At 42.3% G+C, this 16362-nt stretch overlaps 1 protein-coding gene across 8 annotated transcripts in view; it reads left to right on the forward strand.

Moving 5' to 3' along the window:
- Window positions 1-16362, forward strand: part of myo18ab (myosin XVIIIAb) — a 149194-nt gene that overhangs the window by 67313 nt on the left and 65519 nt on the right. For 7 of the 8 annotated variants that reach the window (XM_039622625.1, XM_039622629.1, XM_039622628.1 and 4 more), the window contains 9 exons: window positions 650-820; window positions 1004-1094; window positions 1365-1557; window positions 2643-2732; window positions 6266-6407; window positions 6518-6677; window positions 7612-7798; window positions 11878-12082; window positions 12341-12450. In XM_039622625.1, the coding sequence (XP_039478559.1) occupies window positions 650-820; window positions 1004-1094; window positions 1365-1557; window positions 2643-2732; window positions 6266-6407; window positions 6518-6677; window positions 7612-7798; window positions 11878-12082; window positions 12341-12450 (1349 nt within the window). The remainder of the gene's footprint in view (window positions 1-649; window positions 821-1003; window positions 1095-1364; window positions 1558-2642; window positions 2733-6265; window positions 6408-6517; window positions 6678-7611; window positions 7799-11877; window positions 12083-12340; window positions 12451-16362) is intronic. The other variant, XM_039622627.1, reaches the window with a different exon arrangement.

Below are 16362 nucleotides of genomic sequence, written 5' to 3' on the forward strand. Positions count from 1 at the left end.
CATTTCAACTGACAGTTTTTGCACTTTTCAACATTGTTTTTTCACATCTGGGACAACTCCTGTCGAAGGCAGAGAACATCTCTTTTGGTTAAATAGAGGTGCCAAGCGAAGTGTTTACCAGGTAGAAGGCCAGAACCATCGTTGAAATTGAATTTGTATTTGTATTTTAACAGTTACAGTCTAAGGCAGGGGTGGGCACCGAGGGCCGGTGTCCCTGCAGGTTTTACATGTGTCCTTGCACCAACACAGCTGATTTAAATGGCTAAATTATCTCCTCAACATGTCCTGATGTTCTCCAGAGGCCTGGTAATGAACTAATCATGTGATTCAGGTGTGTTGACCCAGGGTGAGATCTAAAACCTGCAGGGACACCGGCCCTCGGGGCCTGGAATTGCCCACCCCTGGTCTAAGGTCTTGTCAGCTATACTGAACCTCAGAAAAAGCTGATAGTTGTACTGGATTTGGATACTGGAGTATCAAGGAAATGAAATCTTGCCTAAATTTGCAACAGAAGGTGCAAATAGTAGTTTTGATCTACAGTAATTGTATGCTTACACTTGCTCTTCATTTTTACTGTACATGTTATCTTGGTTGCCTTTCTTCTTTTAGCTCTTTATTTCATTTGAACTCATTCATGCTTTACTTGTAGTGGGACGTCGGCAGTTTGCTCGTCATGAATGGGCTCAGAAAGCGGCCTACCTGTTGGGCTGCACCTTGGAGGAGCTATCTTCATCTATTTTTAAGCATCAGGCCAAAGGACTGCAGCATTCTACCTCATTCAGAGGACCACCAGATGAGGCTAGCCAAGGTGATGGCTTAGGTAAAAATACTGCAAATGTTGGAATTTCCATTTATGTTGAATTATTGCTGAAAGGGTTCCCATTGTTGATATGATCTTTTTTTTTTCTTAGATACAGACCAAATTTTGTTTGTTTTCAGCTGCTGTTTAAAAAACTGAGTCTCATGAAAAACACATAAAATGTGCATCTCCTCTGTCTCTCAGGCCCTAAAGTCACAGCTCTGGAGTGTTTGGAGGCCATGGCATCAGGACTTTACTCTGAGCTTTTCACACTTGTCATCTCCCTTATTAACAGGTTAGCTGTCAGCATTTACCTCAAATTATATTACTACAGTATTCATATTCAATTTGGACTTATATAGAACAGCTAGATCATTCATGAATTCATCTTGCCAGACAAGCTCTGCACTTTAGATTTTTTTTGGTAAAATATTTAAAACATTACCTTCAAATATTGTAAGAATGAATTAGTATATAAATATAATTTTGACACTGTGAAGCTGCAGACTGCTTGATTAGTCAAATCTTCTTTACTAAAGCCTGCTGATATATCTGTGTCCCTCAGGGCACTGAAGTCTAGTCAGCACTCTCTGTGTTCTCTGCTGATCGTTGACACTCCGGGTTTCCAGAACCCTCGGCTGGCTCATCAGCAGAGGGGGGCCACTTTTGAAGAACTCTGCCACAACTACACCCAGGAGAGGCTACAGACTCTGTTTCATGAACGGACCTTTGTCAAGGAATTGGAGAGATACAAGGAGGTGCAGCTGGAATAACAGAGCATAACACTTGGGAGGGACAGAACATGTACATATTTCATGCACTGATTTTAAGGAAGACTTAATAATAATAATCACATGCAGTCAAACACAGATGTATATTTTTTTCTGGCGTCTGCCTGTACTGATAATTCTCAACTAATTTAAATTTTTAGGATTTAAGATGCATTGGAGATCAGTTCATTGGTGCTTCACAGCACTAAAGAATTTAACCTCAGTACTCGAGATAATCCACAGGATACTTGGGGTTTAGAAAATTTCTTATAGGCTATCTTGATGCATTCTCAATCATCCAGGAAAGTAAATCTCCAAAAGTTGAAGCTGTTCATCTGGACATAGCGTTTTGTGGGAGAAACGTTTCGTCACTCATCCAAGTGACTTCTTCAGTCTCAGCTGAAAATTCCCATGACCAATGGTCATGGGAATTTGCATAATTATGATTAAGGAACTGACCTCACAGCCCATTGTTCCTTCAGTGGGCTGGTTTCAGTCATTATGCAAATGTACTGTTTATAAGGTTTGGGGAAACCTGCAGTCAGCTGAGACTGAAGAAGTCACTTGGATGAGTGACGAAACGTTTCTCCCACAAAACGCTACGTCCAGATGAACAGATTCAACTTTTGGAGATTCTTATAGGCTACTTCTACTGTAGTTCCAATGGAACTGGTTCACATCAAGATCTGGGGTTTCTACGAGTAATTGAATAAATACACGAAAACTCAAATGTTGAGAAATTGATGGTGTCAGTCAAAGCATTTCTATGTGTAGTTTACACCCTCTCCCTGTGCTTGTGTGGGTGTCCTCCAGGTAAGCTTGCACAGTCCAAAGACACTACAATAATGTAGAGAAAACCCCAACAATCAAATGTCCAGTTTAAGAAATTTTTCCAAAACTTTTTATCTACTCAACCCAATCTATAGCTTTAGTAACTGCTGATTTCAAGATTGAGATGAACAGCTACACTTGATTTTCTTCTTTCTTTTTTTTTTCTTTTTTATGAGCTCATCTTTTGCTGGTATATGTCTTGTAGGTTACTAACCTGAGATTCTGTCCCCTCCTGCATCTAGGAAAACATAGAACTTGCTTTAGATGACATAGAGTCCAACACTTCACTGTCTGTAGCAGTTATTGATCAAGCCTCAACCCAAGCAACCCTGGTAAGCAACCCTCACTACACTCTGCTTTGCTTTCACCTGGAATCAGTTGTGAGAAATATGCTGTGTTAACAGCACAGATTAAAGTTGTGTTTATGTTCAGTGGAGGATTGAGGTATTTAGGTCCAGATTCAAGGGCAGTTTATCTGGGCCTGAATTTCAGTCATTATTCAGGGAGACATTAATGCAAATGAAGCTGTAGCCAAATGAGCACTCCAGAGTAACACTGAGCCAGCAAATAGCTCTTTTCATCACTGCTGGCAAATGCAAATAGTTTTAGGTCCATGGCCAATCTAGCAAAGCAGGCATCAATATGTGCTGAAGCCAGAGGACCTGAGATCTGGGACAGAAAACTCCCCTCTACTCTTCTTGAGACTGAAATGAGATTTAACATAAAAGCAGAGTTTTCAAAGCGTGCTTAGCCTAAATGCTTGTCAATTTTCAGATTTTTTTAAATGTTCTTAAAAATATTTCCACTTTCTGTTCATTATTAAGGGCTACTTTTTGTCATATGTTAATATTTAATTAACATAGATGATGCATTCAGTGTTGCTATTTGTGTTTGTCTGCCAGATGCCAGCTCTTTCCAACTCTTCTCTGCAAAGAGCTTGCATGCTGTGTTGGTTTTCTGAGTTCTATCCAGTTAACTTGTTGTGATGGTTGGTTTCATATTTTCTTGCTATTTGTTCCATTTCCTTTAGGATTTTGTCTGAGATCAGCACTATTCATTAGAATCAAATGTGAGATGTGTTTCCCTTTGTAGCTTGAAAGAGTCTCCTTTTCTCTCCACTCGTTGGTTCCCTTCTTACTAAAAGTCTGTGGTGTTAGCAGTACAAGTATCTGCAGTATTTGGTCTGTGTAGATGATCCTGCAGTCTTAATGGAGTTGAAGCAAGTACTAGATTCCTTTCTTTTGTGTTGGATTGTGTTGAATGAATTAGATTATTTATATAATCACGTGTATTTTTATTTGAAGTGGAATCGCGTGAGGGTGTGCAGTACAACAACAAACCTGTAATTATGTAAGAGTAGCAAACTTCTGTTAACCATAATAACTGACATTTGATACCATCAGCAACATTGTTTTTCATGCCAAACTGTTGATCTTTCTAGTTTTCAAGACACCTAGAATCGAATCCCCCAAATATTAGCTGAAATACTTTAAGCTGCATCCATATTGGAAGCAGTTCACAGCAACCAGAGGCCAGACAACGTAAATGACATTCTGTGACTACAGGCAAAATAACCACTGGAGATACATTTCTCCAGGCTAGTGGTTGACGCAGTTATCAATGCGAGAGCAGGATCCTGTTGTTTGACATATGACTAGGTAGTAAATACATTAGATGGTTACCCAGGCAACCCATACCTGGAACATTAAGGAAACAGGTGTCAGCTTCAAAGCGAGTGTGGTGCTTTAGCAGCAAAGACTACAGAATGGATTCCTTTTTGCTGACGTGTGAATTTGAGGTCAGTTTCTAATGGTACAACTGAATTCAAATGAACCCTTAGGACTAGATTGACAGTGAATGGTCTGACCTACAATCGCTAAAGATTTTAGAAGTGTCTGCAACTGATCCTCTTTATGATTTACTAGAGGGACCGACACATTATGTGCACACATCCCCAGATAATACACTGCTCAACCACAAACACACAACTAATTTTGTGTCGAAATCATTCTGTCAAACTGCCCTGGTCTTTCAAGGCAAGGAATCTGTAGACCTGACGGTGTTAGCGTCACAGGGCCTCTGTAGATCAAACTTTTATCTTGTTTCTTTAACCAATCCTGAACAATCTGAGCAATGAGAAAAGGTGCTGTATCCTGTTGAAAGGGGCACTATAATAAGAGAGTGCCAAGAGCCTATAGGAATGTTAAGATACGTGGTACAGATATTACACCAACACAAACACCAAGGTGCACATATGCAGCAAGATGCATATATGCATAATCTGGTAACTTTTTTCCTAATCATAACCAGCTTTAAGGATTTTCAGCAAGTGCAGAAGACTTTCGGTGAGCTTGAACCACACAGGTTATGCTCCACCAGGCCATCAATGGAACTACACCACACTGCCACTGTCCTTTTGAATTGAATTGTAATAATTTTGTGTCTGTGTTTGTGTGTGATGTCAAGTAGTGACCAACAAATTATTTTAATTTATCTGAAGAGGAATTATAATAATGTTGTTGATCTTTTTGAGGTAGCGTGTTACACAAATATGAGTCTGCCCAATACCTTTAGGTTTAGTTAATAGCGGCATTACTAATGACACCCAGAAGAACAGTAGACACGGAAACGCACTGTGACTCAATTTTTATTAAACAATACAGGTGGTGCATTTGCATGTAGCTTGTGATCTCTGTTCAAATTACAGCAAACTATTCTTTTTAATCTCTGTAAGTGATTCAAATGGCACTTTAGCAGATAATTCATTTTCAGCAGCACAATCCTAAGCCTCTTCTTTGATTTGGAAAGCCTTTAAGAGTCAGCTAACTTTGTATTTTCATCAAAAGCTGCCTGTCTGCACAGGTTTCATATTTTTATGTAGAGAGTCTCATCTCTGCAAGCCCACAAATTCAACAATTTAACAAAACAGTGCAGGATTTAAACTTTGTACTGACAAGAAGAGTAGTTTTATAAGCAGCTGTTAAGGTTATGAAAGCCTATATCCAAGTAATCTCTCAAGCTTTTGTGCTGCACTGTTTTCTTTTTATATTGTTAGACTTTGGGTGCTAATTTACTAGCATTAATTGAACTTTGATTTCTAAGTAGAATGACAGGTATTCAGAAATTCTTGTGGAAGGCTTATTCTGCATTTGTGCAGAATTAGTTTTATTTGCTTGCTTATTACTTAAATATATGAGCTGTATGATTTTCAATGCACAGTTGGAAAGCTCACTCGAGTCTGGTTTAGAGACTTGTTGTGTGACTGACATTGTTAAAAAGATGGGAGGAAATCTTCTTAAAAGTAGAAAATTAAATGAAAGGGTCAATCCTTGCACTTTAGTTTAAATCAGTCAACAATGGTAAATAAATAATTGATGTTACTGTAGTGTTCAGCTTTGAAGGTTTGGGAGGACATTAGAATGCACTTTATGAAAAATGCTGAACAAACTGTAAGGACAAATTTCTCTATAGCAACAGCAGCTTAATCTAGTTGGAGATTTGCCATGTGGAAATTCACTGTCTCTAAGGTTTGAAGGAGTAACAGAATTTGGTCTAATCCATCCTACCGAAGGCCTCCATGTTTATATGGTGACATCAGATGATGGTCCTGACAGTCGACTCCACAGCTCCAAAGCAACCTTTAATCTTAAGAGCAAAAATAAAAAATGTTTTTACTTTCTTTATTTTGTTTTTGAAAAAAGAAAACAAAACACAAACCTCTCTTATAATTGCCTTGTCAGATATTTGGCTGATTAGTACCCAGTCATTGTCCTCTGATGAAAGTGACAGATAAAGATTGCTATATTGTCTTTCCTTGATCTGTCCAAATAAAAAAGACATTTTCGCCTGCCTTTGTTCATCACAGGTTCGTACTCTGGCCAGGACAGATGAAGCTCGAGGCCTGCTGTGGCTCATGGAGGAGGAGGCTGTTCAGCCAGGAGGTTCAGAGGAAACCATGCTGGAGAGACTCTTCAGCTACTATGGCTCTGCACAGGGAGAAAACAAAGGTGAACACTCAAACACGTAGCTGCCTCTTAAAGCAATCAGTCGAGGCTTTCTGGAGAAACAAATAGACAACACTGATACACCATGGCAGAATATTTCCATTCTGTTGCAGGAGCTAATCTACTTCTGCGAGGAGAGAAGCCCCACCTCTTCCTGCTGGGCCACAGCCATGGGACCAACTGGGTGGAGTATAACACCCAAGGCTGGTTGAACCATGCCAAGCACAACCCTGCTGCCCAGAATGCTGCAACCCTGCTGCAGGACTCCCAGAAGTATGATGCCTCTGTCTATACATGCACATCATCCAGTTTAATAGAACAATGTATGGAGTGTGATTAGTCATCACCGCTGTTGTGTTTTAAGCTGCACATGCCCTGATGGAGTTGCTAGTAGTGGATTTGAATTAACTGGTTACATAAGAAGAAAATAAAACTATGTGCTGTACTAATAGAATTACATTTGTCTGATATAGAGAACAGATAAATGTATATTACAGTGCACTGCATGTGAATTTATGAAAAAAAAAAAAATGCCCAATTTATTCTTGGATTGCCTGGATTTGTCTCACTTTCTGTCATGTTAGGCCTGCCCTTCCACCTCTTTGGGAGCTCTGTGTTCTCTTGTCTTTAGTTCATATGCACTAATTTCAGTCTGTCTGTAAATTTTATGGCTTCAGTGACTCATAAAAAACAGAATACGCTATGACAAGGGGAATAATATATCCATCATGTAGAGTTTAATCAAATGTTTCCAATATGATCTTACTGCTACAATTCACAGTTCAACCATGAATGAAATCAATATATTTTGTACTGTAGGTTATGAAATCAATGGCTCTTTGTCTACAAAGTCTTGGGAACATTTACCTTACTGTCTTGCAAAAGGGAATACACACTCTACTTAAGTATAGTTTAACTAAAGCTAATTAATTTGCTCTAAAAAGACAAAATTTGCAGACATAATATCTAACTTAGCAACTTTTCAAAATCCGTTTCAGGCCTTTAGCAGTCATAAGGTGAGTGTTTGACACCATGAGGCAACAGAGTGAACCAAAGAGTGCAAGAAGGAGCCTGTCAACATATGGCTCTCAAAACAGTATAATATGGCACTAATGCTATCAGATTGATTTCTTTATATTGTCTTATGAATTCTTGGATGTTAGGGTTTGTACAAATCCACATCACTATCATCTTTCTGCCACTGCAGGAAGAACATCAGTGCGCTGTTCATGGGCCGGGCCAGTGGAGCCACCGTGTTGTCAGGCTCCATCGCCGGTCTGGAGGGCAGCTCCCAGCTTGCCCTGCGGCGAGCCACTAGTATGAGGAAAACCTTCACTACAGGTGTGGCTGCTGTCAAGAAGAAGAGTCTGTGTATCCAAGTGAAACTCCAAGTGGTAAGTGGATGAGAGTGTGATTAAAAGGTGTTGGTTAGTGATCAGACTTTTCTCAAAGCGCTAGCTTTTCTCAAAGCTAGCGCCACAAGCCCGGGCAGGGCCATGTGGAGTGATACATGTGTGCGGTACATGCATGCATGTACAGGTTTTTCTTTATTGGAAAAGCAAGTTAGGTTAATGCTGCCTGTCTGGCCCAGGACAAAATTTTAAGCTGGTTAAATAAAAGCTAAGGAACTAATTTTGTTTTTACTTTGTTCTATATGTTATTTTTTTATTGGTTCTGCTCCTTTACCATAAATTAGACCCCCCAAATGTTCTGAGAGTAGCTCCACCAAAATCCCGATTTCTTGGATATTGCTTACATTTTGAAACTCTGTCAAGTTAACAAGTAGGTTTCAGCACCCAAGTAAGTAATCATCTCTTTTGGGGATTTTGTACGTGTCTGTGTGATAGTCAGAGATTTGTATTACTTACCAATCCCTGCATAAACTTCAGCTGGTCCAATTCAGTAAAAGGACTAGATGTTACAATCCCTGATAATGCATTGCTTCAAATGGAGAAAATCTTGAGGAATGGCTGTTATGAGGAAAGGCAGCCCAGACATTTTACCAGTGGCATCCATTGTTGTGCGCCTCAACTTTCAGTCTTTTACCCAAGCTAATCTGCCATTTTTTTCTTCCTTGGTTAGGTTTAGGGATTAGAGATCTGAGCTAGATTATCATTTTAAATTTTGGGACACATCATCACTAGTGGACCTTGGATTCATCGGGTGTTTCGGCCAATATCACTAGACACCCTCATCCAAGGAGGCCCTGCCAGGGTTGATCAGGCCCCGGAGTGTGTCACTGGTTTATGTTAAATTTCAAACTGTTTAGTTTTCTACAGTTTATTTTCTTCTATCTATTCACTGCAACTGAGAAATACTTACCTCCTTATCATTTATGGAACCTCATTTCTTCAAAGGGATAGAAAAGGTGATAGAGAGAAGTAAGACTAAAGGGACAAGATAGGAGAGAGTAGAGACTAGAGCCGGAAGGGGGACGCCCGATCTGGCTTCAGATCTTCAGACCTCCCCGCTGGATCGGGTTGTACGCTCTACCTCCCCACTGCCTCCCAGAAAAGGGAAGAAGAGCAGAACATTTTTCTTTTGTTTTCTTTCATTCCTCCTTTTGGTTTCACTACCATAAGATTACCTGCACAGTCCCCAGGAGACCCTGAGACAGCTGTATCAGTCAACCAGCAAAATTTCCAATGTTAAGTTTTACCCTTTTGACCCCCCCTGTTGAGGCAGGCGCACCACGGGTTGATCAATCCTGGGCGTGTGTCTCACGGTTAGCTGACTGCCTTCGCTGCCCAAGTGACGTCAGCCCTTTTTAGCCACAGCCAGTGACTGGTCCGCTCAGCAGTGTTAGCTAATTCTCTTATAGCCTGCCGTTGTGCCTGTCCTCTGATCCCAATCTCTCTAAGTAGTTTTGCAGTTGTACTGGCAACAAAGCCCCTGCACCCAACTTCCACCAGGCGCACCTTGATCTTCCAGCCTCTGTCCTCTGCCTCAGCTGCCAAGTTGGCATACTGCAGCTTCTTACGCTCAAGTGCTTCCTCAATTGCTTGAGCGTCAGCTGCATCAGCTTCACAGACCACGTCCTCGGCTTTTCTGGGGGAACAGAGATATAATCTCTCCAGTGTGTTCTGGGTCTGAGGCAGGGCCTCCTCCTGGTGGGACATGCCCAGAACACCTTATCCAGGAGGCACCCAGGAGGCATCCTTATCACATGCCCAAACCACCTCAGCTGGCTCCTTTTGATGTGGAGGAAGAGCAGCTTACTCTGAGCCCCTCCCGGATCGCTGAACTTCTCACCCTGTCTCAAAGAGAGCCAGCCACCCTTCGGAGGAAAGTCATTTCCGTCGCAGGTCTGCTGATATGATTACAAAATCGATCCTCGACCGGCCTAGAGTGTCCTGGTGCCACGTGCAGTTATGGACACTCTTATGTTTGAACATGGTGTTCATTATGGACAAACTGTGGTTTGTACACAAGTCCAACAACAAAACACGGCTTAGATTCAGATCCGGGAGGCCGTTCCTCCCAATGATGTCCCTCCAGGTCTCACTGTCGTTGCCCAAATGAGCTCCCAGTAGGACAACAGAGTCCCGAGGTGGAGCACCCTCAAGCATCGCACCCAGTGACTCCAAGAAGGCTGGGTACTCCGAACCGTAATTCGGCACATAAGCACGGAGGACAGTCAGGACCCGTTCCCTGACCTGGAGGCGCAGGGAACAAACCCTCTTGTCCAGCAGGGGAAGTCCCAATGTACAGACAGCAAACCGAGGGGATACTAGGATACCCACCCGAGCCCGCCACCTGTCACCAAGGGCATCTCCAGACTGGGACAGAGTCCAGCCCCTCTCCAGGAGACTGGTTCTAGAGCCCAAGCCGTGCGTTGAAGTGAGCCTGACTACATCTAGCCAGTGTCTCTCAACCTCATGAACTAACTCAGGTGCCTTCCCCACCAGAGAGGTGACCTCCCATGTCCCAATTGTTATTCTTGGTAGCCAGGGATTGGTCTGCTAGGGCCTCCGATCCTGGCCACCACCCGGCACACATTGCACTCGACCCCTACGGCTCAACCTGCGGCTGGTGGGCCCATGTCACTTTTTTGGGCCGGGCCCAGCCGGGCCCCATGGACTAAGGGCCGGCGACCAAATGCTCGCCTTCAGGCACCCTTCCCGGTCCTGGCTCCAGGGCGGGGCCCTGGTAACCCTATCCTGCGCAGGGTGAACTGTTCCTTTGATTGTGCACTCAGAGGGGTCTTCTGAATTGCTCTTTGTCTAGTCCCTCACCCAGGACCAATTTGCTATGGGAGATCTTACCAAGGGTCAAAAGCCCCGGACAACATAGCCCCCAGGATCCCTGGGACACACAAACCCCTCCAACATAAGGTAGCGATTCAGGGAGGGAAACTTAAAAGTCATTAGTTTCAAACTGCTTTTTCCCTCTGATCTTATTTGGACTGTCTAAATTTAACTTGTTTATATTTCTCTTTTTACTTGTTTTTTGTTCATTTATTGTAGTCTAAGGAGCTTGGAAAGAAAAGCGTCTGGACTTCTTTAAGTTGCTTGAAGATGTTTCACCTCTCATCTGAGAAGCTTCTTCAGTTCTAGGAAGTGACCCGGATGACTGAGAACCCTCACAGACATATTCATTTACTGTACTGTGTCCTTATAAATAAAATGTATGATTATTATGTTTATTGTTAATGTTTTTGTTAATTGATAAAAGCCATGATAAAAATAATTAAAATATTTAAAATATATTCTCTAACGATATAAAGCATCACAGCTGTAGTCCATGGATACAGTTCATGCCCTGACGTTGTCAGGGATATTTGCAAGCAGCACAAACTACTGAGTAACTTTTTGAGGCTAGTCTATTTTGCAGGACTAGACTGCCAACCCCTTTCTTCACTTTCATTTTTATTTTCATCAAACAATGTGTCATCCCTTTATTCTTAACACATTATCCAGTCCAGTCCATATTGGTATAGATGTACAGCATGATTTTTATTCTCTATTGCGATCCGATCTGTTTCCAAAGTGTTCCTGTAATGTCTTTGAGCCATGTATTCACTCACTCTTCTGTTGCTTTTGTAATACCTGTTAAGGCAGCGGTCCCCAACCCCCGGGCCTCGGACCGGTACCGGTCTGTGAGTCGTTTGGTACCGGGCCGCGAGAGTTGAGGCTCAGGTGTGAAATGTATGGTTTTCAGGGTTTTTATCGGTTTTCATTTTGTTATCGTTTTTATCGTTAACTCGGTTTTCCTGGGTCTTTTCACGTGTGTTATGAATAAATCTTCTTTTTTTCGGTACCGGCACTAGTTTTATTTTGTTGTATTTATCCGCGACACCTTATTGCCGGTCCGTGAAAATATTGTCGGGCATAAACCGGTCCGTGGCGCAAAAAAGGTTGGGGACCGCTGTGTTAAGGCACTGATGCTTAACACTGTACTGTTTTTATAGCTTGTTGTTGCATGAAGTCTTGGAACTGGAAACTGATATCTGATATAAACTCTTTATTTTCAGGATGCTCTCATTGACATGGTGCGTCGTTCTAAAGTTCACTTCGTCCATTGCCTACTGCCCAAAGTAGAGGCAGTAGGAGGAGGTGATTACCGTATGGCTCATGGAGAGAGCCCTGACTCAGGTCTTATGACTCTGGATGTGAGCCTCCTGAGAGCTCAGCTCCGAGGATCCAAACTGCTAGATGCTCTGCGCATCTACAGGCAAGGTAACTACTTTGCAGTGTTATATGTTTGTAATTGCAACACTCTTTCCAGTAACTGACAAAACCACGTTTCAGTTTAATTTGATCTGGGGTTAGGGGTTAAAGTACACTAATGTAAGACTGTCCCATAGACATTCATACTTTTGTCTCTCGGTTGGCTGCTGATAAACTGCTAGCCTTTACACCAGCTGCAGATGCTACTTTAACTTTGGTGTTCTGAGTTTTTGTGCTCTCTTCTCTGTTCTCCCTCTCTGCCTCTAGGTTATCCTGACCACATGGTTTTCTCTGAGTTCCGTAGGCGCTTTGATGTTCTGGCACCTCATCTAACCAAGAAGTATGGCCGCCACTACATTGTCACAGATGAGAAGAGGGTGAGTACAGGGTTAACATGATACTTGCAGTTCTGCTTTGAGTAGTTGGACTGTGACTGCTGATATAATGAAAAGTGCTCTCTTGTCAACATCCTTAGCTGTGCGTATATTAAGATATAATGTAATCATTTGCCTTGGTTTAATCAGAATAATTCATTCATAACGGGAAAATGTTTTGTAAAATTTGCTCAGGATTGTGGGAGATTTAAGGTTTTTCAAAAGTACCTGAAATCTATTGTTAAAGTAATGTGGTGTAAATGTGGGATAAATAACAGGAAATGTTATTTTTAGATCGATCATTTATGTTCTTGTAGGTCTTTTGCCTGTAGGTGAAATACTTACTCATGGGGATATCTTTTGTCTTTTTTTCACACCACAAAATCAGGTACAGTGTAGAAAGGATGAAGTCTGGACATGCAGTGTTTCCCCCTTTGCCCCTTCACACTTGAGTCTGTGAACACAATCTGTTTATTCTTCCTCTTCTCTTACCGCTGTCCTGGCTCTCCCACTCTTGTGTGTAATTAATTATAATTGTGCAGGATGGCAGCATTCAGCCACTGTACTGAATAATTACTGATGGTGGGAAGAGTTCTTTGTTTCCTCTTCTCTCTGTCTTCCCATCCATTCCCTTGCGTCTTTTTTGTCTCGTTATCTTTCAATTTCTTTTGCATAGGTGGCAGAACAGTTTAGGAACATCCCTGGGCATATGATTATTGTCTTCCCTACATTTATTTAGCAAGTATATAGCAGCTTTGCACTAAGGTGTGATTAGTCTTACGATGATGCTGGGAGAAAACATATTCACCTTAAGATCCTCTGTACCTCATGTCTTGTCTCAGAAGGTGCAGAATCTGTTTTCTAAGAATCAACAATTTGTTTTGTTTTGTAAAAAGAAAAGAAAAAAAAGGATACAGATCAGATACACAGATGTGTAAAATCCAGTGCTCCTTTCTATAAAGCTCTATAGTACACTGGCAGTGAAGAGTCTCAAAGTTTCTTGAAGATGAGCTTAGAGAGGATATCCCACTCAAAGAGTACTAATGCTACGCAGATCTCTTTATTCGAAATGTACAGTGGTCAAAAACAAAGGAGGCAAGGAAGATGGATGGAAGGTGTTGGTGTGAGATAGAGATGACTTTAGCCAGATTTAATTGGATGCTAATACAAAATATTTTTTTTTCACAGAGGGAGAAAGCAAGAGAAAGAGAGGGGTTTGGTTTGCTGAGTCTACCGGACAGTTTGTCTCTGCCAAACAAAAGCCTCCATTTTTCTCCTGCTATAAGATAAGATAAGATAAGATGGCCTTTATTAGTCCCACAGGTGGGAAATTTGTTTTGTTACAGCAAAAGTGCAAAGTTATGTAGCAGAAATTAGAAAACACTGGAATGCAATAAAATAAAATACAATAAAATAAAATAAAATACTATGTACAATAGAATAAAATAGAATAGAATAATATATACAATAGAATAAAATAGAAATACAAATACTATATACAACTGAGTAGGAAAATACAAAAACACAACTTCGTCAGAAGAAGAATTGCACATATAGCAGTCTTATTGCACATGTGTGGGTTTGTGTGTTTGATCAGCTGCAAAGTCTTTATTGTAGAGTCTGACAGCAGTGGGGAGGAAAGACCTGCGAAATCTCTCCGTCCCACACCGTGGGTGCCGCAGTCTCCCACTGAAGGAGCTGCTCAGTGCTGTCACAGTCTCATGCATGGGGTGGGAGATGTTGTCCATCAGGGATGACAGCTTAGCCACCATTCTCCTGTCACTCACCACCTCCACTGGGTCCAGAGGGCCTCCCAGAACAGAGCTGGCCCTTCGGATCAGCCTGTTCAGTCTCTTCCTGTCCCCAGCAGAGATGCTGCCTCCCCAGCAGACCACACCATAAAAAATGGCTGAGGCCACCACAGAGTCATAGAAGGTCTTCAGGAGTGGGCCCTCCACTCCAAACGACCTGAGTCTCCGCAGCAGGTACAGCCTGCTCTGCCCTTTCCTGTAGAGGCGCCTGAGTTATGAGTCCAGTCCAGTTTGTTGTTCAGATGAACACCAAGGTACCTGTAGCTGTCCACAGCCTTGATGTCCATACCTTGGATGTTCAGTGGTTGCAGTGGAGGATGTTTGTGCCTGCGGAAGTCTACCACCAGCTCCTTGGTTTTACTGGCATTGATCTGGAGGTAGTTCAGCTGGCACCAGTCCACAAAGTCCTGAGTCAGTCCTCTGTACTCCTTGTCGTCCCCATCAGTGATGAGGCCGACTATTGCAGAGTCATCAGAGAACTTCTGCAGGAAGCACTGGGTGGAGTTGTGGGAGAAGTCTGCAGTGTAGATGGTGAAGAGGAACGGAGCCAGAACCGTTCCCTGTGGGGCCCCGTACTGCAGACTCGACCCTGTCCGACACACAGCCCTGAGTCCTCACATACTGTGGTCGGTCGGTGAGGTAGTCCAAAATCCAGGTAGTGAGGTGATGGTCCACCCAGAGTTCTCCAGCTTGTCCTTCAGAACCGAGGGAAGAATGGTGTTAAAGGCACTGGAGAAATCAAAGAACGTGATTCTCACAGTGCTCCCAGCGGTCTCCAGGTGAGCGAGGGAACGATGTAGGAGATGAATGACGGCATCTTCCGCTCCAATGCCAGGCTGGTAGGCAAACTGAAGTGGGTCCAGTGATGAGCTCACAAGGCGCCGGAGCTGAGCCAGGACCAACCGCTCCAGGGTCTTCATCAGGTGGGATGTCAGAGCCACCGGCCTGTAGCTGTTGAGGTCCTTGGGGCGTGAAGTCTTTGGCACTGGAACAACACAGGAAGTTTTCCAGAGCTGTGGGACTCTTCCCAGCCTCAGGCTCAGGTTGAAGAGGTGCTCCATCACCCCACACAGTTGGTCCGCCCAGGACCTGACGACCCTCAAGCTGATGCCATCTGGACCCGCTGCCTTCTTGGCTTTAATCCTCCTCAGTTCCCTCCGAACCTGGGTGGTTGAGAGAGACAGGCTGGAGCCTTGTGTTGAGTGTGTATTGGATGCTGTTGTTGGGGGTGGGGAGGAGTGAGCAGGGTGAATAGAGGAGGTAGCCCAGTACTGTCTGCTCCTCTTAAGACAGCATGATGTAGCCATGTTGTCAGTGTCCATATGGTACGCCTGCCAAGAGCTTTTCAGACCAAACAGGCAAACAGCAGGGAAGAAATTTATCACATCATCCCTGAGAAGCTTAATTCTCTCTAACGTTTGTTACTATTATTTTCCTCCTTTGAGAGGTTCCATGGTCTAGAATGCCTGGTATGAAACATCTTTTACAACCATCAAATCCCAGTTTCATACCTGTCTCACAGATATATCTGTCTGTCAGCTTCTTGTGAAACACAAGAGGCAGCAAAAAAAAGGATGCTTCCAAAAAAGCTGAAAAAACTGAAGCTACAATATTAATAACAGTATTGTTTTGTATGGCAGCTTAATTTTGTAGGTTGAAATTAAGTTTTCCTGCATTATAAAATGCAATGTGATTGTTCAAAGTCACACCTACAGACAGAATCTAAATAAACAATAGGAATTTAATAGGAATTTGCAAATTTTTGTACTTTTTTTTTTTTTTTTTTTTTTAACGTATGCAATTGAAGAGCCTAAGTTTCCAAAAGTGTCTGTGTCTAGTTCCACTTAACGTCACGGAAAATGTTCTGAGACTGAATTTGAGTATTTTTGATTTTTGAAAAAATTTTAATTATTCAACACCAAAACATAATCATGATGATCTGAGATCTGAAGTTTAGGTCTGATGAGTAAATTAACAACAGAATGGTTGAAAAGAAGAGTTACTGAGGTGTTCAGTGAAGAAATCACAGAAATACCGAGGAGGTGAAACTCTTTTATAAGAGGAATGCTAAAATTCTTCCTTAATTACTGCAAAAATCCTATAA

The sequence above is a fragment of the Oreochromis aureus genome, linkage group 14, assembly GCF_013358895.1.
Source record: "Oreochromis aureus strain Israel breed Guangdong linkage group 14, ZZ_aureus, whole genome shotgun sequence".
NCBI classification, from domain to species: domain Eukaryota; kingdom Metazoa; phylum Chordata; class Actinopteri; order Cichliformes; family Cichlidae; genus Oreochromis; species Oreochromis aureus.